Source organism: Natrix helvetica (assembly GCF_964273705.1).
Source record: "Natrix helvetica genome assembly, chromosome: 1".
Lineage (NCBI taxonomy): Eukaryota > Metazoa > Chordata > Lepidosauria > Squamata > Natricidae > Natrix > Natrix helvetica.
Window position 1 is genome coordinate 34746093 of NC_138548.1, and position 26519 is coordinate 34772611.

At 43.3% G+C, this 26519-nt stretch overlaps 1 protein-coding gene across 2 annotated transcripts in view; it reads left to right on the forward strand.

Annotated features, from left to right (window-relative positions):
* Positions 1-551: 551 nt before the first annotated feature.
* BRF1 (BRF1 general transcription factor IIIB subunit) overlaps positions 552-26519 on the forward strand; it is a 247175-nt gene continuing 221207 nt past the window's right edge. The window contains exons 1-2 of one of the 2 annotated variants that reach the window (XM_081934659.1): positions 552-1097; positions 22435-22512. In XM_081934659.1, coding sequence (XP_081790785.1) covers positions 911-1097; positions 22435-22512 — 265 coding nt within the window. In that variant the 5' untranslated portion in view covers positions 552-910. The remainder of the gene's footprint in view (positions 1098-22434; positions 22513-26519) is intronic. The other variant, XM_081934660.1, reaches the window with a different exon arrangement.

Sequence of the window (26519 nt, forward strand, 5' to 3'; positions counted from 1 at the left end):
CTGGCAACTTTAAACTGTGTGGACTACCACTTCCAGAATTCTTGCTGCTGAGTGGGGAACTCTGGAACTTGTAGTCCACATCTTAAAGTTGCTAAGGTTGAGAACAGCGTTTCGCAACCTTGGCAACGAAGATGTCCGGACTTCAACTCCCAGAATTCCCCAGCCAGCATTCGCTGGCTGGGGAATTCTGGGAGTTGAAGTCCGGACATCTTCAAGTTGCCAAGGTTGAGAAACACTGGTTTAGAAGCCTTGCAGTATTGATGTCCTAAGGATTCCTACAAAAGGCATATATCCATGTCTTAAAGTCTTCTCTGCATACAAGTTCACGGAATCATTGATGAAAGAACCCGATCCTTTACCTACTCAGGGTTCCGTGTTCCGGCTTTACTGAACTGACCCTATAGTAAATGAGGAAATTCGTCGGTTATCCCGGCCCTTTCCAAAGAAAACCCAGAGGGAGAACTGTTGAACTCTCCATAGTTTAGCCTCCTGCTACCAAATCTCCCGTCGGAGGCGGCGGCGGCGGAGGAGGGAGGGGGGTGGGGGAAGAGGCATTCTAAAGGCTAAGGAGAAAGCAGCAGAGGCAGAAACTCTGGTGAATTGCAACGTTGGGCGTTCTAGGCGCCTTCGGGGAATCCCCAAACACCCAAGAGGCGCACCACGATACACTGCCGCGGAAAGTGGAGGCTCGCAGCGGCAGGCAGGCCTCGCGAGAAAGGGCGGTTTTTGGGGGCTGCGGCTCCTCCTCCTCCGGCAGCGAATGGGCGGCTGAGCCAGGCCTGCGTGGAGGAGGAATAGCGCGAGAAACCGCCGGCAGTGTGTGCTGAGCCAGGCGGGCGGCTCGGCCCGCTTGCAGGGAAGTCGCTCCAGCTTGCTTGCTTGCCGGCGGCCGCCCGCACCGCCGGTCAAGATGTCCGGCGGGCGAGTGTGCGCTGCCTGCGGCGGCTCCGACATCGAGGTGGACTCAGCCCGGGGCGATGCCGTCTGCACCGGATGCGGTTCGGTGCTGGAAGACAACATCATCGTCTCCGAGGTGCAGTTCGTGGAGAACAGCGGGGGAGGATCCTCGGCAGTCGGACAGTTCGTCTCCCTCGACGGTGCGAGCCTGTGTGTGTTTGTGTGTGTGTAGCGGGGAGTCGGGGCCGGGCTTGGGAGGGGGGGGGGAGAGGCAGCCGAAGGAGGAGCAGCCTCTGCTACGGCCGGCCGTGACGTTGCTCCCGAGAGCAGTGTATTGCACGTGGGTGCCGTGTGAGAATCACAACTCCTCTGCTTCTTCCTCCTGTCCCTGGTACAGAATTTGCTTCGTTTAAAAGCAAAGCAGTGACAAAATCGCCTATGACACTGGAAGAAAACAATTTATGTGCTACTGATTGGCTCTCAGGTCAAGAGACGCTGCCTTGTAACTTCTGCAACCCTTTATAGGTCAGTGTTTCTCAACCTTGGCGACTTTAAGTCCTGTGGACTTCAGCTCCCAGAATCCCCCAGCCAGGTGGCTGGGGGATTCTGGAAGTTGAAGTCCACAGGACTTAAAGTCGCCAAGGTTGAGAAACATTGCTTTAGGTCTTACAAAGAAAGTACATTTGTCCCAACTTAATTCTCTGGCTTCAATATTTGCAGCCAGTTAATCCTTTGACGTCTCTCTCTTGATTCCCATTTTCCTCAAACTTCTTTCTTTGAGCTCTTTCTCTGGCTTGTTATACCAAATCTGGGGAAGGGGCTACTTTGTCCCATAAGAAATAGCCTTCGAAGAAGAATAAGCCCTGCTTCAGAAAGGAGAGAGAGGGAAATGTTTATTTTCAGATGCCCATCTGTGTTGTTATAGATGGAAAATAGATGTTCCTATTAAGTATATATGTTATGAGATCTGCCCTTTTCCTAATCTTCATCTTAATAACTGTGGGTGCCCTTCTTGTTCCATTTGGCTTTCATTCATTCCTTTCTCTACCTACTAGTTTTGTAATAGATTTTGACTTTAGTGTAGGAGCCTGTAAGATGTGTAGTTTGTGACATTAACTTAAGAGAGAAGTAAACTTAAAATATAGTTATGGCTTATCCACAGTTGATATAACATTTGATTTTTTTACTCTTATTGGATCACCTGCATACATGAATTCAGCAGCTGAAGTTGTATGGCAGAGGGTACTGAACATTTCTTTCTAGTTGCGTACCTAGAGGACTGTTTAAGAACTTTAGTGAGTTCAGTTCACGGAGAAAGAAATACCTACCGTATTTTTTGGAGTATAAGACGCATCAAGATTTTGAAGGGGTAAATTTTTTAAAAAAGGTTTTGCCCTCCCCAGCCCCCAGGAGCACTCTGCACTCTGGTTTTTTTTTGGGAGGGAGGGCAAAACGTGACACATGGGGGCTCGATCTGCCTAAAGGGTAAGGCTTTTATCGATCTCAAATCTACTTTTCTCTACCCCTCCCATGGCAGGGCAGGATTAAACATATCTCTGCACTTTATTTTGTCCCCCCTTCCCTCTGACCGGCGATACGGAGCCGCTTGGCCCAAAGAGCGGCAGTTGGCTTGCTTCTTCTCTTCAGTGAGGAAGGAAAGACACACGGGGGCTGCTGAAATGGCACCTGAGCGGCAAAAGGGAACCCCAAAGGAAGCAACCTGGCAAGGCTGCCTCCTTGAACAACCAGGCTTGTTCACAGCCCTCTTGGCAACACCGCTTCCTTAGTCTCAGGGCAAAAGCAGGTTCCAGCCTGCAGGGAGACTCCTGACCTGGCACACCTGCATTCCGAAGTTTCCTTTCCATCATGCACTTCTTCCACTAGCCAAGATACCAACGATGCCAATAGCTTTTCCCGGATAGAAAGTAGGAAGTTGAAAACCTAGAATGGGACACAATCAAGCTTGATTCAAAGGCTTTGGCTCCTGAGATCGGTGCGCTGCCACCCAAAAATGCTATTACCGCGATCTCTGCCGCCTGGAACCGCCCGAGAAGGGGCAGTAGAGTGGGCGCTGCAGCGATCGTGGTACCAGCATTTTGGATGGCAGCGCACCGATCTCAGGAGCCAAAGCCTTTGAATCAAGCTTGATTGTGTCCCATTCTAGGTTTTCAACTTCCCAATCTAGCATTCTGAGAAAAGCTTTCGTAAAAAGGAGATTGTTTCTCTTCCCTTCCCTTCCTCCACCCCCTCCTCCCCAAATCTCTCCGGATTCTCAGGTGGGAAAGAAAGGTGTGCTTTTCGGGCTGCAGTTTTTGTCAGGTTCCAAGCGTGGCTTTCTTTCCCAGTTACTCAGAAGCTTTGGTATACTCGGCCCTCACCCTCCTCCTCCTGCAAGCGAAAGGTGCCTCAGAGATTCGGTGGGCAGCTCCGGGGAGACAATGGCCACAATGACTTCACTCCCCAGCAATGTGAGGAGCCGCAGCCACCGTCGCCACCGCCTAAGCCCTTCTGGGAGCCCAGCCAAGCTGGAGCTCTGAAAGCGAAACCTCTCTCCTTTTCAGCCATCACTATCTCTGCGGCGCCCGCTTTGCCTGCCCCTTTTTCAGATGACTCAGGTGGCTACATTCGGAGTATAAGACGCACCCAGATTTTCACCCACTTGTTTGGAGTAAAAAGGTGCGTCTTATACTCCGAAAAATATGGTATTCGATCTAGTCTACAGTTTTAGACAAATTGAGCATTGTAAATCTCAGACATTATTATATAAATATCCCTGGTATTCTAGTTTGGATCTAATCCTGAACATGGAAGGAATCATTGCTGATAAGTCTCAGCTATGTTTCTCTGACACTTCTGAGGTTTTGCTGACCCCTGACAAATAACTTGAAGCAGAAGTGAGCTGTATCTGGAAAGACAAGGATCCCGCAAGTAAGGGGTTTCCCGGTCCATGAAATAAGAGGTTGCTTGCTCTGATGGAATTGCATTTCTCTGAAAAAAAGTATGTGACACCAGGGGCGCAAGTGTCAGCAGCAAGGAGAGGCAATGCCATCATAAAAGAAATGCACTGGCTGTAAACTTGCTTCTATATACCATTTAAGATTTTGATATTAACCTATAGATAATTTGGAACCACTTTGAGAGAATATTTCTATTACACAGAAGGCTCAACAATTGCATTCACCATCAAAGGCTGCCTTGAGTCCACCACATGCAGTAGAAACTCATTTGAGTTCAGCTGGGAAGCCTTTTTTGTTATACCGATTTTGGAATGCTTATCCTCTAGAAATTAAACATGGATTATGGAAAAATTTAGACACTATATTGGGTAGTTCATGATGGTATGATTAAATTGCTTGTAATTATTATCACATTCTTACGAGTTTTCTTGTATTTTGTTTGATAGTATATGTTCTAAAGTCTGTAAACAGGTTTAGAAGGAGTCAGTGACAAATAAATACTTTGAATAAATCAAAATGGAGAGATAATAAATACAAAACAAAGTTATGGAGAGGGAAAGGATGGCATCTTCTATCTTTTTCAGTGTCTTTGGTAAAAGCTGCATTTCTTTCAACAACCAATGTGGTATGTACAGGATTTGCCAAAAGTCAGGCCACATACATAATGTAATATTTAGATTGTTTTGAATGTTCAAATCAATTGCCATTTTCTCCTAAATACTTCCTCAATCATTTGAACTTTGAACATTCCTAAGTACAGAAAAACTTTCTCTGAAAAAAAATTAATGAAACATATTGTAATTGGCCTACAAGTAGTCTTTGAATCAGAACTGTAATGGAGCCTCATGATTTTATGTTTTTTATGGTGGTTCTTAAGTAAACATAGAGGTTGTAAGTGTGAACACTATGGTTGTTAACCAAGTTGTTAAGAAATAAGGGTAGGGCAGTGAGTGTGGTGTCTTCAATAGGGTAAACAAGGTTTCTAGATCATGGATGTCAATCTTGATCGTGTCACGTGACGTATCGTGACATATTTTACCTTTGCGGAGCCGGGGTGGGTATGGCCTGCACGTGATGGCTCCAGTCCGCGGACCGCCAGTTTGACACCCCTGTTCTAGATAATTCAAATTTAGTAGTGAAGGGAAATAATTCTGTTAATTGGATTCTTGATTTGGTACAAAACATTCCTAAGGTAGTTAATACTAGCTTAAATATGATTGTTCAGTAGAGATGAATGATCTTAATTGAAAGATGCAGCAATTTTAAAATACAAAAAAATAAAACCATGTTTAGATGATATGAAAAATAATTATCAAATGTGCAGGTATACAGATGTAAAATTTTATAAAATATAAAAAAATCCAATGATCCTCCTGTTATTTTAACAGATACAGTGGGGCAAAAAAGTATTTAGTCAGCGACCAATTGTGCAAGTTCTCCCACTTAAAAAGATGAGAGAGGCCTGTAATTGGCATCATAGGTAGACCTCAACCATGAGAGACAAAATGTAAAAAAACAAACAAACTATCACATTGGCTGATTTGGAAATAATTTATTTGTAAATTATGGTGGAAAATAAGTATTTGGTCAATATCAAAAGTTCATCTCAATATTTCGTTATATATCCTTTGTTGGCAATGACAGAGGTCAAATGTTTTCTGTAAGTCTTCACAAGGTTGGCACACACTGTTGCTGGTATGTTGGCCCATTCCTCCATGCAGATCTCCTCTAGAGCAGTGATGTTTTGGGGCTGTCGCTGGGCAACAGGGACTTTCAACTCCCTCCAAAGGTTTTCTATGGGGTTGAGATCTGGAGACTGGCTAGGCCACTCCAGGACCTTGAAATGCTTCTTACGAAGCCACTCCTTCGTTGCCCGGGCGGTATGTTTGGAATCATTGTCATGTTGAAAGACCCAGCCACGTTTCATCTTCAATGCCCTTGCTGATGGAAGGAGGTTTGCACTCAAAGTCTCATGATACATGGCCCCATTCATTCTGTCCTGTACACAGATCAGTCGTCCTGGTCCCTTTGCAGAGAAACAGCCCCAAAGCATGATGTTGCCACTCCCATGCTTCACAGTAGGTATGGTGTTCTTTGGATGCAACTCAGCATTCTCTCTCCTCCAAACACGACGAGTTGTGTTTCTACCAAACAGTTCTATTTTAGTTTCATCTGATCATATGACATTCTCCCAATCCTCTTCTGGATCATCCAAATGCTCTCTAACAAACTTCAGATGGGCCTGGACATAGACTGGCTTAAGCAGGGGGACACGTCTGGCACTGCAGGATCTGAGTCCCTGGCGGCGTAGTGTGTTACTGATGGTAGCCTTTGTTACATTGGTCCCAGCTCTCTGCAGGTCATTCACTAGGTCCCCCCGTGTGATCCTGGGATTTTTGCTCACCGTTCTTGGGATCATTTTGACCCCATGGGGTGAGATCTTGCGTGGAGCCCCAGATCGAGGGAGATTATCAGTGGTCTTGTATGTCTTCCATTTTCTAATTATTGCTCCCACAGTTGATTTGTTCACACCAAGCTGCTTGCCTATTGCAGATTCAGTCTTCCCAGCCTGGTGCAGGTCTACAATTTTGTTTCTGGTGTCCTTTGACAGCTCTTTGGTCTTCACCATAGTGGAGTTTGGAGTGTGACTGTTTGAGGTTGTGGACAGGTGTCTTTTATACTGATAACAAGTTCAAACAGTTGCCATTGATACAGGTAATGAGTGCAGGACAGAGGAGCCTCCTAAAGAAGAAGGTACAGGTCTGTGAGAGCCAGAAATCTTGCTTGTTTGTAGGTGACCAAATACTTATTTTCCACCATAATTTACAAATAAATTCTTTCCAAATCAGCCAATGTGATTGTTTGGTCTTTTTTTTAATATTTTGTCTCATATAGTTGAGGTCTACCTATGATGCCAATTACAGGCCTCTCTCATCTTTTTAAGTGGGAGAACTTGCACAATTAGTAGTTGACTAAATACTTTTTTGCCCCACTGTATGTATGTGCCCCAAACCATGGTAAATGAAGATGTACATTGATGCATTATTGTCTCCCCCACCTCCCCGAATATTATTAACTGTGGGGATGTGCTCTTTGCTTTGTGGCCTGTAGGCTTCAAGATGTTTGATTACTCTAAGTCCGAGATGGCGAACCTATGGCATGCGTGCCACAGATAGCACACGGAGCCATTTCTTAGGATTTCTACCTTCACTTCCAGTTGTTTTTCGCCCTCCATAGGCTTCCCAAGACACAAACTGGGAACAGACTTCAAGGTTGCCCGTTGGGCAGTTTCCCCCCCTCCTGAGGCTTCAGGAAGCTTCCACGCAAACCGGAGGTTAGATAATGGGCTGTTTCTGACCTCTGGAGGGCCTTTAGGGAGTGGGGTGGGGAATGCAATTTTTGCCCTCCCCAGGCTCTTAGAAAGGGCCTGCAGTCGGGAGGGCAAAAAACAGGTCCACTGTGCCTTTGTGTGACAAAAGGGGGGGCGCGGGGGGGCGTGCATGTGGGTGGGGCGGGCACATAGAATTATGGGTGTGGGCACGCATGCGCACAACCTCCCTCGCTCCCACCCCGCTTTTGGCAAAAAGGTTAGCCAATCACTGCTGTAAGTTCTTCTTTACCTCCTCTTTTACTGCTTCGTGTATCAAGGATGACAAAAAGTTTTGGTTCTTGCACTTCTGGTGGCCACAGCCATTGTTAAGGTGGTTGTAATGTGTGTCAGTTACTCTTAAGCTATAACTAATTTGTATTAGAGCAGTAGATCATTTTCTGCTGTTCCCATTTTCCCCATTTTCAAACATCTCCCCCCCCCCCCCCGGCCTCCTTATTCTCAGGGTGCATCATTTAATAGTATTATTTGATGCTGGGTGGGGACGTTCTGATTTGTAGTTCCTCTAGTGAAGAGCTTTCTCATAGCAAGATACAAAATTATAGGTGTTCCTACTTACATGGACATGCGCTGGTTCTGATTTGGTTGCCTTGCGCCTTCCCCATGGATAGCCAGAACTGGCTATTGGAGAACTTATTACCTGCAGCTGCTTCTCTTTAGAATTACTTGCATTTATTGTACCCATGCTTTCCCTTTGCTATGGCAAAGGTAAGCCATACAATTTTAGAGAAAGGAAGGAGGTTATTTTGCCTCCCCAAAGTCCTTCCTATATAGCAGTGTTTCTCAACCTTGGCAACTCTTAAGAAGTGGCAGGGGTCTTCTGGGAGTTGAAGTCTACACGTCTTAAAGTTGCCATGGTTGAGAAACGCTGCTTTATTAGGTGTGCTCAGAGAAGTAGTTGCTTGGATTAGATTCAGTGTTTGCTTGGATTAGATTTAGTTCTCCATCTCTAATATTATAGCATATTGGGAATCATTCCTTTTATTGATAAAGAAATAATCTTTCCCATATGATATTGTATTTCAGAGTTCCAGGCTGACTGACTTCTGTAAGCCAGTACTGTTTATGTATTTATATATTTATGGGTGGGTGTAAGGAACAAACCCCTCAAACAATTATAGATCAATCTATATAATTCTCATAGTTAAATCTAGTTTATTTTAAATTTCTACTGCTTGGTAAGTGTTTAAACTATTTTGTGTCTTCTCCAAGTATTTGAGTGTGATCCATTTCAAAACATATAGTACATAAATAAATCATAAAATTAATCTATCATTATTAAGATAAAGATATTTTCCAGATGAACTTATTTTATAGTGACTACATCTACTTTTCTTGGCAACAGTATGGAAGTCAATTACTACTATCTTCCTAAATATTTTTTGTTGTCCAGTCTAAGTATCCAAATGGGAGAAAGTTAGAAATGATTATCACACCTTTTTATTGTAAAAAATAAAATAAAATTTCATTCCAGTGTCTATTGGAGGTTTTTGATTAAACCAATTGTTTATTTTTATTTATATATGTAATTTGCATGGCTATCATCATTGGTTGGTATTGATTGTTTGAATTGTTAATTCATGTCACTGCGATTGCAACCTACGATAAGCAGGTGAAACCTTAAGAGCACAAATTACCGTAATTGTATTGACTTCTGGATCCTTCTTACTATAGTCCAGTATTGACACGTGTGGGCAGTGTTTGAAAATGAGGTGGAGATGATTTTGAATGAAAAAAGTATTGCTCAGGGAAATCAAGTGTTTCTTTACCTCTTTTATCAGGAAAAATCACATCTTTGCTAGCTGTTATAAAGCAAAGTGTAATATTAATATCTTGTTAAGATAACTGTTAGTATTTCACATATTGCTCTGTTCTCAACATCAGTGTATTTGGAAAGAAAGTCCCCCACAATATACTATAAGTAGAAATAAATATTATCGTATTGTTGGAGTATAAGACGCTCCAAAGTATAAGATGTACCTAGCTTTCGAGGAGGAAAACAAGGGGGAAAAATCTGCCTCTGCCTCCCAGCAATTTGCCTCCTTGCAGCAAATAGCACAGAAGATATACACTGTTTGTGGTGTTACATTTCAGACTAGTACAGATGCTGTTAGAATTGATGTGGCTTTCTGGAAGCATACATTATACTCTGCTATACAATAGCACTGGGCCTCTTCAGATCAAGCATTTATTTTAAAAAGCGTCTTCATTTTGTTAAATTGGTCCATTGATGGTATAGTCACATCCAATTGGCCTCGAGACTGGATTGAAGCTGAAGCCACACCTCTGAGCTCCTCTTTCAGACTCCAATTTCAATTCAGTCTGGCCTGTGATGAGACTAAAAAATTTGGACTCCTGATTTAATCTTTCCCATCCTGGACCCTCCTCGACCCATCTCTGCTTCCTGAATGTTGAAGCCCTTCCTCCACCTGTAAGGACCTGTACGTCCTCGGCGATGGCTGCAGCTTTTCCAGCTGCCTGGGGGTTGGAAATAAAGAACTCGGAGGATCCGGAGGCTTGGGCGATGTTCTGGCGGCCATTATTAAGCCGGAAACCACATGGAGCTTTTAAACTGCAATTCCAAGGCAGCTACCACGTGGAGACGTGAATTGCAGAGCGGAAGCTTTGGGGGGCTAATGGACCTTGGGTTTCCAGCCCGACAACCTCGTCGTGACTGCAGATGCAGCGGAAGTCGAGAGAGAAACCAGGGAAGCATGGAGAACAGCGTAAAGCCTCTCTGAGCCCTGTGGAGCTGCGGAAGCAGCTGGGAGAGCCGCGCAGCCGTTTTTAGCCTCCCAGACTTAGCAGAAGCCCCAAAGCGTGCTGATTGCGGCGTTTTGCATCGGGGCATGCTGCAGGAGGGAGTAAAGACATCTTCCTGATTGCTGACTGTGGTGGAGGTGCGGGACGATCATCGGGAGCACGGGGAGGGCCATGAGTAGTATGCACATGGCAAGATGGCAGAGGGAACTGGGAGATCCCCATCTCCACCCATGTCCCCTGGTGAGGGGACTTCGTCCTGGCAGCGGCCTACTGCCTCCTCTAGGAGGTCTAAGGCCTCAGCTGCCTCTCGTCCTTCCCAGCTACACAGAAGGACGAACAGCGTAGGCACAAGGCTTTTACCAAGACCTTCTCCAGGGCCGAGAGATTGCGAGCCCTGCAGGATAAGCTTAGCCCTTCCCCACCCAGGCCCAGGTCCAGATCACCTGTGGGAGGAACTTTGAGGGGGCAATCCCTTCCTGGGTCCCCGGACTCCTTCAGAGAATACTTCAGGGAGGATTCTCCTTTGCCTTCTCTCCCCTTGGAAGATCAGGGTAACTGCCCTTATGACACAACCTTCCAGGAACCCCAGTTGGGGGTGAGACCCTCAGCCAGGCCTAGCTCAGCCCCTCAGCCATATCCAAATCAGAACTCAGGGGGACCTGACTGGAATGCCTTGGATGTAGATGACCTTCCCATGGGTCTTCAGATCCTTATTGAGACTGTGATTGCTTCTGGGGTCACTGCAGGCTTGCAGTGACCCCAGCCCCCCTCCCAGGACAGGACCTCAACTTCTAGAGCTGCTTCACCTCTAACACGGGTTCCAGCCCAGCCTGTTAGCCGCCCTGTGTCACCCTCCCTGGCCAGCGAGGGGTCCGTCATGGGAGGCAAGACCCAGAGGGATCCGGATCTCTCTGAGGACTCGGAGGATTCGGCTCTGGGCCACCCCGCCTTTACAGGCTTGTTCCCTCCTGATTTATTCCGTTCCATTCTGTGCAAAGTGTGTGTGACTGCACAGCTGGGTGAGGGAGACAGCTAAGGAGGGGGAACCACCGAAGAAACCTAAGGGCCTGGTTTTCTCTGAGCCTAAGACTGTGAAGGAGGAGATCCCTGCTAGTCATCTATTCTTAGAGGTGGTAAAGAAGCAATGGGAGCATCCAGGAGCCTTCCTAAATCCGGGCAGTAATGACAGAAGGTTCTATAATATCGAGCCAGATTTCTCCCAAGCATTGCAGATGCCCTCCGTTGGCCCACCTGTGGTGTCTTGGATTCTCCCTCCTCCCTAGTATCCAAGGTTGTGGCAGACAACTTGAAGGCCGAAGGTAGATAGGCGTAGATGATCACAGGAGGACTTTCCAGTCGGCGTCTTAGGGCATAAGGGCAGTGGCTTCTGCTTCGTTTTTCAACCACACGGCTATCCTTTGATTGGAGCAGGTCCAGGCGTGTATCCCACTGGAGGACGTTCGTCTCCACAGGATCTGAACAGGTTAGTAGCGGTTGCTCAATTCCTAGCTGACGCGACCCTAAACTCTATGAAGTTTGCCTCCAGGGCCATGGTGTCATCCATCGCGTCGTGTCGTCTCCTGTGGCTCCGGGGCTGGCAGGCGGACAACAAGGCAAAGTGGCAGCTACCCTCAGTGGCTTACACCAGGGTTCCCTTTTCGGGGCTTCCCTTGATCCAATCCTGGTTAAGGACAAGAACAAGAAGAAGGTCCTGCCTACCTCGGCAAGGAAGGCGGAACAAAGGCCACTCCCTTTTACCGCAGGTCTGTATATCGACCACAGGAACAGAAGACGCACCAGAGCGGATAGGCAATCTGACAGGGGTACAATAGGGACAGATCACGCTTCCAGTCCCAGAGTAAGCAGCCCTTTCGGGGGGAGGGGTCGCCCCTACCACCGGGGCAAATAGGTCGTCCCCGATCCCACCCATTGACGGTCGCCTGGCTTTGTTCCTAGACGCCTGGGCGGAGATTTCCACTGATGTATGGGTACTTATTACAGTGACGCACAGCCTTCGTCTGGAATTTCTCTCCCTCCCTCCAAACACCTTTCGCACATTCCCCCCTGCCAAGCGCATTGAGAAGCGCCGGCAGATGCGGCAGGCCATCCAACACCTGCTGGTTCGCGGATCTCATGAGCCTGTTGGTAAAGAGACCGTGGAAGATCCCCCGGAGGGAAGTGGTGTTGCATCAGGGGAAGCTGTGTCACCCAGATCCACAGTGGCTTCAACTAGCCATATGGAGATTGAGTGGGAGCACCTGAGGAGTGCCCACTTGTCCCAAAGGGTAATCAGACCTCCTGCAGACAGTCAACAAATAGCATATACGGCTCCACCTAGGCGACCTTCGTAACTTGGTGTCCGTCTGCTCGCGTGGAACCATCCAGGGCCTCGGTTCCTCAGGTCCTGGACTTCATCCAAGACAGCTTGGATAAGAGCTTGTCCCTTGCCATGGCCAAGAGGCTGTTGGCAGCGCTAGCCACAGTGATCCAAAGTGAGGGCCGAATTCTGCTAACCTGGCTACCCTTAGTGAGGAGATTCCTCAAGGGGGCGGCTCACGTACGCCCCCCCACCTGTCCATAGGTTTCTCACATGGGATCTCCCCACGGTGCTGTGGGCCCTTATGGCCAAGCCTTTTGAACCATTACGGACTGTCAGCAGGAAGCTTCTCACGTGTAAGGTTGTGTTCCTGGTAGCGGTAATTTCGGCTAGGCGTGGTTCCGAGCTGGGAGCCCTCTCTTCCAGGGACGATCTGTGTGTGTTCCACAGTAATAGAGTTGTGCTTCCCCTTGACCCAGCGTTCCTGCCCAAGGTTAATTCACTCGCAGGAGGTCGTGTTACTGGATTTCTGTCCGGCCCTGGCCAGGGAGCAGGAACACCAGTGGCACCGCTTAGATGTGAGGAGGGGCTTACGGATCTACCTGAGGTGTACAGCTGAGTTCCGGAGGTCTGAAGCCCTATTTGTATCGTTCCAACCTTCATCCCTAGGGAAGAGAGTCTCTCCCTCCACCATTAGCCGTTGGATTTGGTTGGCTATTGCCCTCACCTTTGAGGCACAGTCTACCGGTGCCGGTCAGTATCACACCACACTCTACGAGGTGTGCGGCCACATCCGTAGCCTGGGCCACTCAGGCATCCATAGAGGATATATGCAGGGCGGCGGCGTGGGCCTCCCCGTCACCGTTTATCCAACACTACAGGTTGGATATGTGCATGTGGCCAGCTGAGTTCAGCCTTTTTTAAAGCCATTTTTTGCCCTCCCCAGGCTCAAGAGGCTTTATAGGAGCCTGGGGAGGGCAAAAGAGCCTCGCCCCCCGGAGGCCCTCCGGAGGCTTCAGGAGTTTTCCTGAAGCCTCCGGAGCACAAAAAACCAGCCCTATGGGCAAACCGGAAGTTCGGGAACGGACTTCCAGTTTGCTTGTAGGATCGGTTTAAGCCCTCTGGAGGCTTTAGGGACCTTCAGGAGGGCTTCAACTTCCCTTAAACTTCAGGGAAGCCTCCTGAAGGTCCCTGAAGCCTCCGGAGGGCCTCCGGGGGTGGGGAAGGGAAGGCTGTTTTCGCCCTCCCCAGGCTCCTATAAAGCCTCTGGAGCCTGAGGAGGGCGAAAAAAGCAGGCAAAAAATGAGGGGAACATCCCACTGGGGGGGGTCGCGCGTGGCATTATGGGTGCGGCACGCCCACACACGACCCCCCTGCGCTCCCCCCCTTGTGGCACGGGATCCAAAAAAGGTTCACCTCGCTGGTTTAAGAGGTCAAAGTAAAAGAGGTGGTGGATTGAGAAAATGAGTGTAAGAGAACGATTGGTAGAAAAATTTGTGCATATAGAGAAAAATGGCAAAAAATGTAGCTAAAGAGAATGAGGAATGTGTTTAGAAGTGCCAAAAAATGCAGAGAGATTGTGATGGAGATAAAATTTGTTGTGAATTACGGCAGAGTAAATGCAATTAAAAATAAAGCCTCGGAATTCTAGAAGGGATATTTTAGAGGTTTGTATGGGAATAATATGTTGAAGAGTAAAATTGAAATCAATGCTATAAATGCTTGTGCTCAAGAAAACACCGATGAGGTAATAAATGCTGTGAGAATGTTGAAAAGTGCAACTATATGTGTTGATGGCATATCTGGAGAAATATTCAAGTATGCTTCTGGTTTGTTTTTGTTGTGATTGTGTGAATTCTTTAATTATCTTTTTGTAATTTGCTCCTGTGCACTATATTGTAATTTTTTTGTTTTTATACTGCTTTTTATTATTGTGAGTTGCCCAGAGATAGTTAGAGTTAGGAGGCATCAACATTGAATAAATTATGCAAAAAATGCATCATTGCCTGATAATTGGAAGAATGCCGTTATTGTGCTCCTGTACAAAGTTAACAAAAATGGGGTTAACTGGTCACTGCCTAATTTTGAGAATGAATGACTGTTTTGTATAATCCAAAGATATAGCATGAAAATTTACTCATGCATTGGAAGTAAACATAGGTAGACATAGAATAACTACACTTAAAATATGTTTGGGAGTCAGATTTAGGTAAGTAGTTAGAAGGAGTTTGATAGATCAATAGAACAAATTTATGGAGATCTGGAAATTTTTTACTTGCTTCAGTGCAGGAATTCCAGTGATTTAATTCCTATAAGAATTTCACATACAATATGTAACCAGGAGGTGCTGGAGATATTGTAATCAAAAAGGGATTTTCCTTTATATTCATATGATACAGATTAATGAAAAGATAGCAGAGAATTGAACTCACTTCACCTGTAGGCTTCTTACACGTATGAACGAATAAAAAGTGATGAAGTAACAAACTATTTACCTATTTTGGCAGTGAGGTTGATTACTTCTCATTAATGAAAAATTTTCAACTTTCACTTGAAAAATTAGTAAGATTGGTCTTAGCAAGGCCCTGTTGTGAAAAGATTTCTGATAAAATTCAAAATGAGAAATAATTTAACCAGAGGGCAATATTTAATGTTTTATAAATGACAAAATAACAATAGCAATAGCCCTTAGACTTATATACCGCTTCATAGTGCTTTATAGCACTCTCTAAGCAGTTGACAGAGTCAGCATGTTGCCACCAACAATTTGGGTCCTCATTTTATCAACTTTGGAAGGATGGAAGGCTGAGTCAACCTTGAGCTGGTCAGGATTGAATTTCTGGCAGTCAGCAGAATTAGACAGCAATACTGCATTCTAACCACTGCACCACTGGCTCTAAGACGTATTCATTAGAGTGAATTGGCCTATTATGGGCTAGGTTAATATAGAAGTGATTGCTTGTAATGTAATGTAAAGAAATGGTGATGGTGGTGGTAGTAGCTGAGATGATAAATCATCTCCAGGTGAAGTGATTTGCTAAGTGTGCCTGGAGACAACAAAGATGCAGGCCACAAAAATGTTAAATCAGTTACATTGGATTTAAGATTATGAAACCTAGTTTTAATCCAGGTATTGTTAACATTTATTGTTTATAAAACTACCATATTTTTCTGTGTATAAGACGCATTGGAGTAGAAGATGCACCAAGATTTTGAAGAGATAAACTAAAAAAAAGTTTTTGTACTCTGCAGGCCTCCCAAACCCTCTGCACACCTCATTTTTTGTGAAAAATGGGGCATGCAGAGAGTTCGAGAGCCCTGCAAAATGCTCCTGAGAGCTGCCCCCACCAAATGAGCAAAAAATGGCCCTTTTTCGCAAAAACGGGCCTGTTTTTTTGCAAAAAATAGGGCACGCATAGGCTTTGGGAGCCTTGTAGAGTGCTCCTGGGGGCTGGTGGGGCAAAAATGAACAAAAAACGGGCCCATTTTCCACAAAAAAACCCAGGGCTTGTATAGGCTTTGGGAGGCTTGTAGAGTGCCGGTTTTTGCTCGTTTTTGCCCTCCACATCGTCCATGAGCACTTTGCAGGCCTCTCAAACCCTCTGCATGTCCATTTTTGCGAAGGGGGCAGGGTTTCGGGGGACCAAAATGCTGTATTCAGTGTATAAGATGCACTCAGATTTTCACCCTTTTTGGGGGGGAAAAGTTTTGCCGTATACTCCAAAAATACGGTAGTATTATAGTTTTATATACTTGTTAAAAAAAACAGTATGGCTAGGTATATGTTAGAAACAACACTGAGCAGATTACTTGGTAGCTTTTTTCTTTGCACGTCAATAGGTAATTGAGAAATAAATGGAGGCGAAGCAGAAAATTACTTGTATGTTTGTTGATTTAGAGAAAGTGAATGATGAAGTGAATAAGTTTGAATAATGGAGTTTTGCACAAACATGGAAATAGAGTTTGGTTATTGAATGCATGAATGGCATATGATGAAAGTAAAGCAGGTGAGAGAATAAGTGGAGTGCTCACATAATTTTTCAACATTGAGCAAGATAAATAAGTGTGATTTTTCATTGCCTATTTACTGTCTTGATGGACAAATGCATAAGAAAACCATGTGATAACATTAGATGTGTGCTGATTGGGAACATGAATGTGCCTGTGCTGTTGTATCAGAGCCTGCCCTGTTATTAGCTAAGAACCCAAATGATTTGTAGCCAATATTAAAAGAGGATAGGTCAGGATCTAAAAATTAATTTAATAAGGACAAAAATAGTTGTGCTTGATTGGGAAAATGGACTGAATATTTGCAAGTGATATTTTAATGGCAAAAACTTGGAATAAGTAGACAAAATTTTACTAAAGGTAGCAAAATGCATGAAAATACTTTGATAGAAATATAGAGATATAATGTGTCAGGTGCAAGGGATGAGTATTTGTCAAAGGAAGTAAAAATGGTTTTTTGTATAGTTTGTTTCTACTTACCTTGTTATGTGGAAGTTCTTATTAGAACGAGTGACCATATACATTTAATAAATAAATGTTATATGGAAGTAAGAATTGAGTCTTTCAGGAGAAAAATTAATGAACTAGGAATGGAAGACTTAAAATACGCGGTTAAAACCAATTCAGATTAGGCGTGATTAAGTGACGAATGGATACAAAAGTTAATTTACTACAAAACAAGTCTGTTGGTCTATGGAGAGAATAAGTATGAATTGAACTTTAAAATACATAAAGTAGAGCAAATGGGGAAGATGGAGAAAGTTGTGGCTGGGTAACTGATTAAATCCTAAAAAAGGAGAGAGGTGAGAAGTCTAATGGACAAAAAATAAAATATGGATATGATAGAAGCAAGGATGATTTAAAAGGATAGAAAAATATGGAATATGTAAACTCGATTTAGTTATATTTCTTTTTCTCTTTTCTCATTGAGCTTTAGTGTATTTTGTGTACCTGTTTTTATTATTTATATCATTTCAAACTCTTTTCCAAGGACTGCATTAACGTTGCTTGCCTTGAAATGGAGGAGCACGTATGTAAGCATATTGCTAGTGAAAATCCATAAGAAATACTTAGAGCTCTTAGTGTGCCTCTTATGGTTTCCTCCAGGTGTCACTCTTGTATCATGCCTCGGGAGTAATCTCCTAATAACCTTCATGACAACAATAAAGGCTTACTTAAAATCCTGCAGAAGATACTTTGGTGATTATGAAAATGCTGACTTCTGAATTAGGCCTGCACTGATCCCCTTTTATACTATAAAGTTGATTTTATTAAATCAATTGAGCACCTGCCTGTTAATGGGGCTTCTTCAGACCAGAAGAAGGGTGTTATGTATGTGCTGTGTCTGTCTGTCAGGTCCCTGAGAAATTACGTGACATGAATTGAAAGTATGTTGAACAGAAGATATGCAAGAACGGTACAAGGTTTTAAATAAACTCTCACACTAACATCTGTAAGACTAACCTTCCTGCAAGCTACTGACATCCATGCTAAATGAATTGTCGAGTCAACAAGTGCAAAGCCTAATGATTCAAATCCCACTGAAGGGTTGAACATGGAGCAACTAGCATGGATTGTACGCCTGAAGAGTCCTCAGTAAGGATGAAATTGGTCATGTAGTGCATTTTACTGGTCAGTAGCTAGAATTTCAGACTATTACAGTTTTAAAACAGTAGGCTAAGTTTTTGAGACTGAAAAAAGTATATTTACAGTTTATATAAATTGCCAAAACTATTGCATTGTGCCATATTTTGATTTTTTTGTAATTACTTCCCAGCTAGCTACTGAAATCTATGGTTATTTTACAATTGGTTAAATATGCATTCTAATAGTCATATGAACCAAAGACTGATTATTTTATTTTGTAAACATTAATAGATGAATATATTAATCTTTAAAATGTCAGAAGAGTGTTGCTTTTGTTGCAATAATGCTATTTCTCTGCAATCTTATCAGACTATATTAAGAATATGAAAAACATGAGATATTATAGTGTTTTATGTACCGATAGACCTATGTACTGTCTTGCTTTTTTCCCTTTAAATGTTTACCATAGTTACTTTGACATATTCATTTTCCTCGGCTTATTCTCAAAGGAAATTTATTTGATTGTAAAATGACAATGTGAAACTTTATTTACAGTTTCTATTGCTGTCTGTGTCCATTTAGTGTGATAAACAAGTATAAATGAACTAGACAAAAACCATAATAAATGAAACAAATCAAATGAAAGTCTTATTAATATTATAAAACAAAACAAAATGTTGCTTAGCATTGGAGTTTCTTTAGATGCTTGATCAAAAATGAATAAACTTATCTTTGGTCATTAAAAGCAGTCAAAAACAGAACAATTTTCAGTCTACTGAATGTTATAGATTTGATAAGAGCTCCAGTGTGCTAGATGTCAGCTGAGGCCAGATGTTCATAGCAGTGGAACACATTTTATCTTTTTAATGGGTAACTGATAAAAGAAATAAGATGTGTAACTCTTCTACTTTGCATTTCCTTTAGCACAGTGTTTTCCTATTATGACAACTTTAAGACGTGTGGATTCCAACTCCCAGAATTCCCAGCCAGCATGGAAAAGTTGAAATCCACATATCTTAAACTTGCCAAGGTTGAAAAATATTGCTTTAGAAGACAAGAGAAACTTGCAATATTATAAAAGGAAAACTACATTCTGAATTGCCTGAGAGTTTCACGAGGATTGTTTTTCATGCTGATGAAAAATTGACAGCTTGCATGAGTAATTGCAAATAGCCTAGAAATTAGTAAAATTTATTGCATATTCACATACATATAGATGACCTGGAACAACCCTTCAAAACAACCACACTAGCATTGAAAGAATGTGGCTGCTTTAATACTTCAAGAAGGGGTACTGTGCTTCCACTGCAAAATATATTTTTTAATCCTGTGCATACTCTTATAGGTTCTATAGAAGATTATAAAATTCTCTGGAATAACAGTGAAGGAAACAGCCCTGACATATTTTTACCAAAAACATATATAAAGAAATACTTCAGGGACATTTGTTCATCTATGAATATATGTGCTTGAGAGTGTCAGTATGTTAAATGCAGTATTGTAGTTATTGGACCGAGTTTTTGATGGATAAGAATTGGTTACCCAAAGCTAATTGGTTATTTTCTTATTTCTGTCATAATTGCTCCTCCAATAACAGTGCTGGTTTCCTAACGGTATCACACTGACAAGATGGTTGAGCCGTATAAATTGCCCTGCCTTTTTCTCTCATCAGGCATGTAGCTCATTCACGTAATGTTTAGTATTTCTGAGCAAATCTAATGTCCAAACACTATAAAAAATTTCACATTACCTCTAATTCTTAAAACAAGGTAGACTGTAGTGTAGTTATCATAATGTCTCCTTGAATGGGAGGACTTGCATTCTTATCTAGATTTGTCAACAAATTAAGATGACTTAATGATTTCAGCTCAACAGAGGGCTATAGATGTGATCACAGAAGTAACAAATCTTTAAGACAAACCCTTGCAAAAACTATTCCCTTTGTTTTTACTGATAGAAGAAAAGACTGTCAGCTAAGGTTGCTCATGACTGCTATCTGAAAAGAGTTCATGCTTTTCATGGTGATGAAAATAAGATTGGCATTAGTATAAGATTGGAAAAGGATGTATTAATGCCAAACAACATTGTAGACCAGGGTTGTCAAACTTGCATCGTTATGTGACATAGCGTGACTTCCCCCCTTCACTAAACTGGGTGTGGGCGTAGCCAGGGCCTGATGCATCTGGCTCGCGGGCCGTGAATTTGACACCCGTGTTGTAGACCATTTGCATTGCTTTGATAATGTACTATTCTTAGCTTCAAAGAATTTCTTAGACATCTTCCATTACATCTAAAATCAAAGGATAAGCCGATCAGTGTCTCTTAATTACCATATTTTTCAGAGTATAAGATGCACTTTTCTCCCCCCTAAAAGAGGGTGAAAATTTGGGTGCATCTTATACACTGAATTTTGCCCCCCCCCACCGCCCCCCACCCTTTGGCCTCTACCTCCCAGCAATTTAACTCCTTGCAGCAAACAGGGAAAATGGGGCTTGAGGAGGCGGCAATAGGCTATGGCAATCCCTACAACCTGAAACAGTTGATCATTGGGAGGCCCATGCTGAAACTGAAATTGAAACGGGTTGTTTGCTGTTTGCTGCAAAGGAGGCAAATTGCTGGGATCTAGAGGCCAAAGAGTGGGGGGCTTTTTTCTTGTGCTAATCTGGCTAAACTGAAACAGGCTGTTTGCTGTTTGCTGCAAGGAGGTAAGTCAATAACTAAATGCATATCGAACCATGATGGCAAACCTATGGCACACGTGCCACAGGTGGCACGTGGAGGCATATTTGCTGGCACGCCAGCCCTCAGCTCATGTGTGTGCCGGCCAGCTGATTTTCGGCCTTCCAGTTGGGCCGTTGGGCCTGTTTTTCACCCTCTTCAGGCTCCAGAGGCTTTCCTGAACCCCGGGGAGGGCAAAAACAGCCTCCCCAGGCCCTCCAGAAGGTGGAAATGGATCGTTTCTGAACTTCCGGTTGGCCTGTTGGGCCCGTTTGTCGCCCTCCCCAGGCTCTGGAGGGTTTCCTGAAGTCTGAGGAAGGTGAAAAATGGGCCCAACAGGCCCACTGAAAGTTCGGAAATGATCCATTTCCACCTTCCGGAAGGCCTCTGGTGGGCCAGGGGAGGCCGTTTTTGCCCTCCTCAGGTTTCCTGCACAGGTGGGTGGGGCAAATTTTGGTATGTCGTTACAAAAAGGGTAGCCATCACTGCTATAGAATGTTCAAATTATTAGACTAATTTTTTAAAGACTGCTTTATTATTGCTCTAGACAACTTAACAAAATGAAGCTTTTTAAAATAAATGCTTGATTTGAAGAGGCCCAGTGCTATTGTATCTTCTTTTAAATAGCAGAGAATAACATATACTTCCAGAAAGCCACATCAATTTTAATAGCATCTGTACAAGTATAGTCTGAAATGTAACACCATAAACAGTGTATATCATCTGTACTGTTTGCTGCAAGGAGGCAAATTGCTAGGAGAGCAGAGACAGATTCCCCCCCCCCCACTCTGTTTTCCTCCCCAAAAGCTAGGTATGTCTTATACTCCGCAGCGTCCGAAAAATATGGTGTGTTGGACCCTTCCTTGCTTAAAAAATAGTACACTACTGATGCCAGTTGTTTGAAAGTATCTATAGCTTCCATATACCACTTATTGGATTTCCAGAGAAACCTGATTGGTCAGCGCAAGAAATAGGGATGCTGGACTTGATAAATCTGATCTGATTAGTAGAATTGATAAAAGCAAAATCAGAAATGGTAGAGATGAGATATTGGGAGAAGAGAAAGATTAAGGTCAAGTGCAGAACAGGGCTGGTTACATTTTGGAAGGGTGTTAAACCCTTAAACATTATAGTAATCAGGACGTGGTGGCTCAGTGGCTAAGACACTGAACTTGTCGATCAGAAAGCCAGCAGTTCAGTGGTTCGAATCCCTAGTGCCGCGTAATGGTGTGAGCTCCCGTTAATTGTCCCAGCTTCTGCCAACCTAGAAGTTCGAAAGCATGTAACAAATGCGAGTAGAAAAATAGGGACCACTTTGGTGGGAAGGTAACAGTGCTCTGTCGCCTTCAGCGTTTATGCCAGCCACATGACCATGGAGACATCTTTCTTCAGCTTAGAAACAGATGAGCAGCGCCTCCAGAGCAGGAGCGACTAGCACGCATGTGTGGGGGAATCTTTACTTTTATGCCTCTGAGACCTCTAATACAATATGAATCTTTGGAATTGTTTTTGAGCAGCCTATGTACATGTTATATATGAATAATATATGCCGCTTATTTACCAAAAATACGTTGAAAACTTGAACTTTGGAGGCTGAGAAAGATGCCAAAGAAAGAAGGAAAAAAGCAGCAGCAGCAGCAGCTTGAGGTTCATAATCACATAAGAGGAGCCTCAGAGTCTAGGACTATTGATGTTTGTTAGGTTGAAATGCTTAGTAAAAGAGAGACTGGGCAAGATGCTTTGAAATGTTGCCATTAATATGTTATATTTGACAGCTTTTCCTTTTCTTTTTCTTGTAGCAGCAGGAAAAACTCAAACTGTTGGAGGATTTCATGTCAACTTGGGAAAGGAGTCGCGGGCACAGACTTTGCAAAATGGTAACTTGTAATTCTTATTTTTATTTAGCCTTGCTAAAGAAAGCTATCCCAGAGCTAAATTTTATCCACTATGATTTTGAGGGTGTATCAAAGAGGAAGTAGATATTTTTAGAGCACTGCTTATGCAATTCCCTTTAAATTGTGAATTGAGTTGGAAGAAATTTGTACTGAAAACCATAGTTGGCGTCGGCAATTAGTAATTAATGCAAGGAGAAAAGCAAGGCATATTTGACATCTCTGTCCTCCTAGCTTGCAAATAAATTCCTTTAAATGTCAGATGTACTTTAATTCTAGAATTGAAGCATCCCCCCCCCCCCAATTCAGTATAGACCTAGTTTAGCTGAGTCATGAATCTGGATCTCTTGAATTCAAGTAGAATAATAACCCTTCAAGAGCAGATTGACGGAGGGCAGCTGCACTCAGTAGCTTCACAATAAGAGTGTCTTTCCCAGGTGGTGGAGTGGGCAGTCTGAGACCTTCCAGATGTTTTGGCCTAATTCTTCATTCAATGTGGCAAAGAACAGGAAGAATGGAAAGTGAAATAAAAAAAGAAATAAAAGGGCATCAGCTTGTCTGTCCCATTAGAAATTCAATGCTGAAGCTAAGTAAGTGTGGGTCTGTTCAAGCTTGAATGAAAGACCATTTTTTCCACCGTAAACTAAAATAGTATTGCGGTTCTCTTCAGAAGGCCCTATGTGCTTGGCATTTTGGGTTGAATTTGTGAAGTTTCCAAATCAAAATTATAATTCACATTTTGTAATCAAGCTTTCTGCAATGACAATCAATATGCTGTAGAAAAGAACAAAAGCTGTTGGGTTAGATTGGATTTAGGCTGGAGAGCAATTTTCTTCAGGTCCTTTCTCTTCTTACTTTTGAGAAGTTGGAGCTGTAAGCAGATGGTATTTGACTAGTCCAGTGTTTCTCAAACTTGGCGACTTTAAGTCCTGTGGACTTCAATTCCCAGAATTCCCCAGCCAGCTATGCTGGCTGGGGGATTCTGGGAGTTGAAGTCCACAGGACTTAAAGTCGCCAAGTTTGAGAAACACTGGACTAGGCAGTCAGAAAGTCAGGCTTTTGCATTTAAATCAGATGTGGCTGATTCAGAGGCATTCCAATTCCATTCCCATTCCCATTCCATTCCATTCCTTGGCTTTATGTTATATTACATTCCAGTCATTGTTCATATTCAATTACTAAATGGATTCTCATATTTTTATTTTGAATATGCCATGTATTATATTTAAAAGAAAATCTCATTGCATAAAATGAATGCTAGCTTTAAAATTCATAATTTTGTTTCAAATGTTTCATTTTACTGTGCATTTAATAGCCTTTTCTGATGCACTATTCAGACCGCTGCCTCTTACTTTTCTAATGTAACATTGATGTTCTCATTAATTATTTCTAATAATTACAGTACTATACAGTAATTTCCTTGATTTTTCTCTCATAAAACTAGGTATTTTTCATTAATTACTTACATAAGCAAGAGGAAACTTTGAATGCTAATTTACAAAATCCATGTTTATTAAGTACCTTTTTAAATGCCATCTCTGTGGATTTTTTAAAAACAACAACAGATTTCAATTTGTACCACTGAATCTGTATTAATATCAAAACCAGGACCTAGCAACAATAACTCGTAACTACCTGGTACTGCATGTTCTATGTGGCATTGCTTTTAAATGCCATTTGGACCGAAAATTCAAAAACCCATTTGCTAATGGGTGCTAGATACCCAGAACATATTACATCTGTACTGTGAGTCCTACATTAGCTGCCAGTTGTTTTAAGAGCAATTTAAATTGTTTTTTTTTAACCATGAAAACATATTCCATTACAAATTATAAAAAGTGTGTCAATTGGTTACAAAGAACTTTCGTGCATCACCTAAAATCCATATCAAATTATATATTTTACATCAAATATATTTATATATATTATTATCATCATATCTCATCCTTCATATGACTATAGTTGTTTTAACATCCCTTTATAATAAATATTCCAAAATTCAAAGCAAAACCACATAATGGCATTCCATTGTCTATTTTCAATATCATCCAACAACATTCTATCTTTGTGAAACGTTCTAAATAAAAATTAATTATGTTTGATAACCAAGTTTCTAAACTTCCTTTCTTAGTCACTGTTTACAATTTATATCCAATTTCAATATTATAGGCTTTCATACATAACTAAGTTTCAAAACTTCCTTTCATGGTCACCATTTAAAATTTATACCAAATTTCCTCTTGTCGAACCAATATATATGTATACATTATATCATTATTAATTATTTATCTAACTATATCCATGATCAATCCAATTTCAATATTATAGGCTTTCATACATAACAAAATTTCTAAACTTCCTTTCATTATCAATTATCTATCTAGCTATATCCATTATCACTTCATTTTTAACATAATGCTCTAATTTTAACTATTTAGCTACCGTGTTTCCCCGAAAATAAGCCACGCCCTGCTAATAAGCCCAATCGGGCTTTTCAGAGCATGCGCCACAATACGCCCTCCCCTGAAAATAAGCCCGCCCCCAGTCCCCGCCATTAACACTGTACCACCTGCCGGTACAGCTTCCGGGGCAAAAAGAGGGCTCGCCGCAAAAACAGCAGCAGGCCAGCAATGTGATCACCCCCTCCTGCCTGTTCCTTCTCGTGCAAAAAAACACCGCCAACCCCAATGGCAAAGGCAGCCTGCCTGGTTCCCTTCCTCGCGTTCCTCGCCATTGTGCTCAGGGAAGCGGCTGGTGAAAAAAAAATTGCTCACGAGTTCAATCAAACATCTTGAAATCGCGAGAAGGTTTTTTTTTTTTTACCAGGGGCTTCCCTGAATATAATGTCGAGGAATGCAACAAAGCTAGAAAGGTAGGAGGCACGCCCCGCGGCCCAACACCGCCCACTTTGCCCCAATGGTAAAGGCAGCCTGCCTGGTTCCTTTCCCCGCCGTCCCTTTAACGAGGGGCGGCAGGTGGGGTGGGGGGGAGAAGCGAGGCACGCCTCCTACCTTTCCAGCTCCGCCGTGTTCCTCGTTCTTTCGCCGATTGAATCCCCTTGTAAAAAAATCTCATTAGTTCAACTCGCGAGATCTTTTTTTACAAGGGGATTCAATCGGCGAAAGGGCGAGGAACGGAACGGAGCTGTCAGTCTCTGGTAGCGCTAGGACACGCGTCTCGCTTCTCTCCCCCCACCTCTCCCCCCTCACTAAAGGGACGGCAGGAGAGGGAACCAGCCAGGCTGCCTTTATCATTGGGGCGAGGTGGGCGGTGTTGGGCTGTGAGGTACACCTCTTATCTTTCCAGCTTCGTCACGTTCCTTGCCCTTTCGCCCATTGAATCCCCTTGTAGGAAAACCTCGCGAGTTGAACTAATGAGATTTTTTTTACAAGGGGATTCAATGGGCGAAAGGGCGAGGAATGCGATGAAGCTGGAAAGAGGTGCGCATCGCAGCCCAACACCGCCCACCTCGCCCCAATGATAAAGGCAGCCTGGCTGGTTCCCTCTCCTGCCGTCCCTTTAGTGAGGGGGGAGAGGTGGGGGGGGAGAAGCGAGACGCGTGTCCTAGCGCTACCAGAGACTGACAGCTCCGTTCCGTTCCTCGCCCTTTCGCTCATTGAATCCCCTTGTAAAAATAATCTTGCGAGTTGAACTCATGAGGCTTTTTTTACAAGGGGATTCAATCGGCGAAAGGGCGAGGAACGAAACGGAGCTGGAAAGTTAAGAGGCATGCTTCGTTTCTCCCCCCCCACCTGCCACCCCTCGTTAAAGGGATGGCGGGGAAGGGAACCAGGCAGGCTGCCTTTACCATTGGGGCGAGGTGGGTAGTGTTGGGCCGCGAGGCGTGCCTCTTACCTTTCCAGCTCCGTCGCGTTCCTCGCCATTGTATTCAGGGAAGCCCCTGGTAAAAAAAAATGTCGCGATTTCAAGATGTTTGATTGAACTCGTGAGAAGTTTTTTTTTTTTACCAGCCACTTCCCTGAGCACAATGG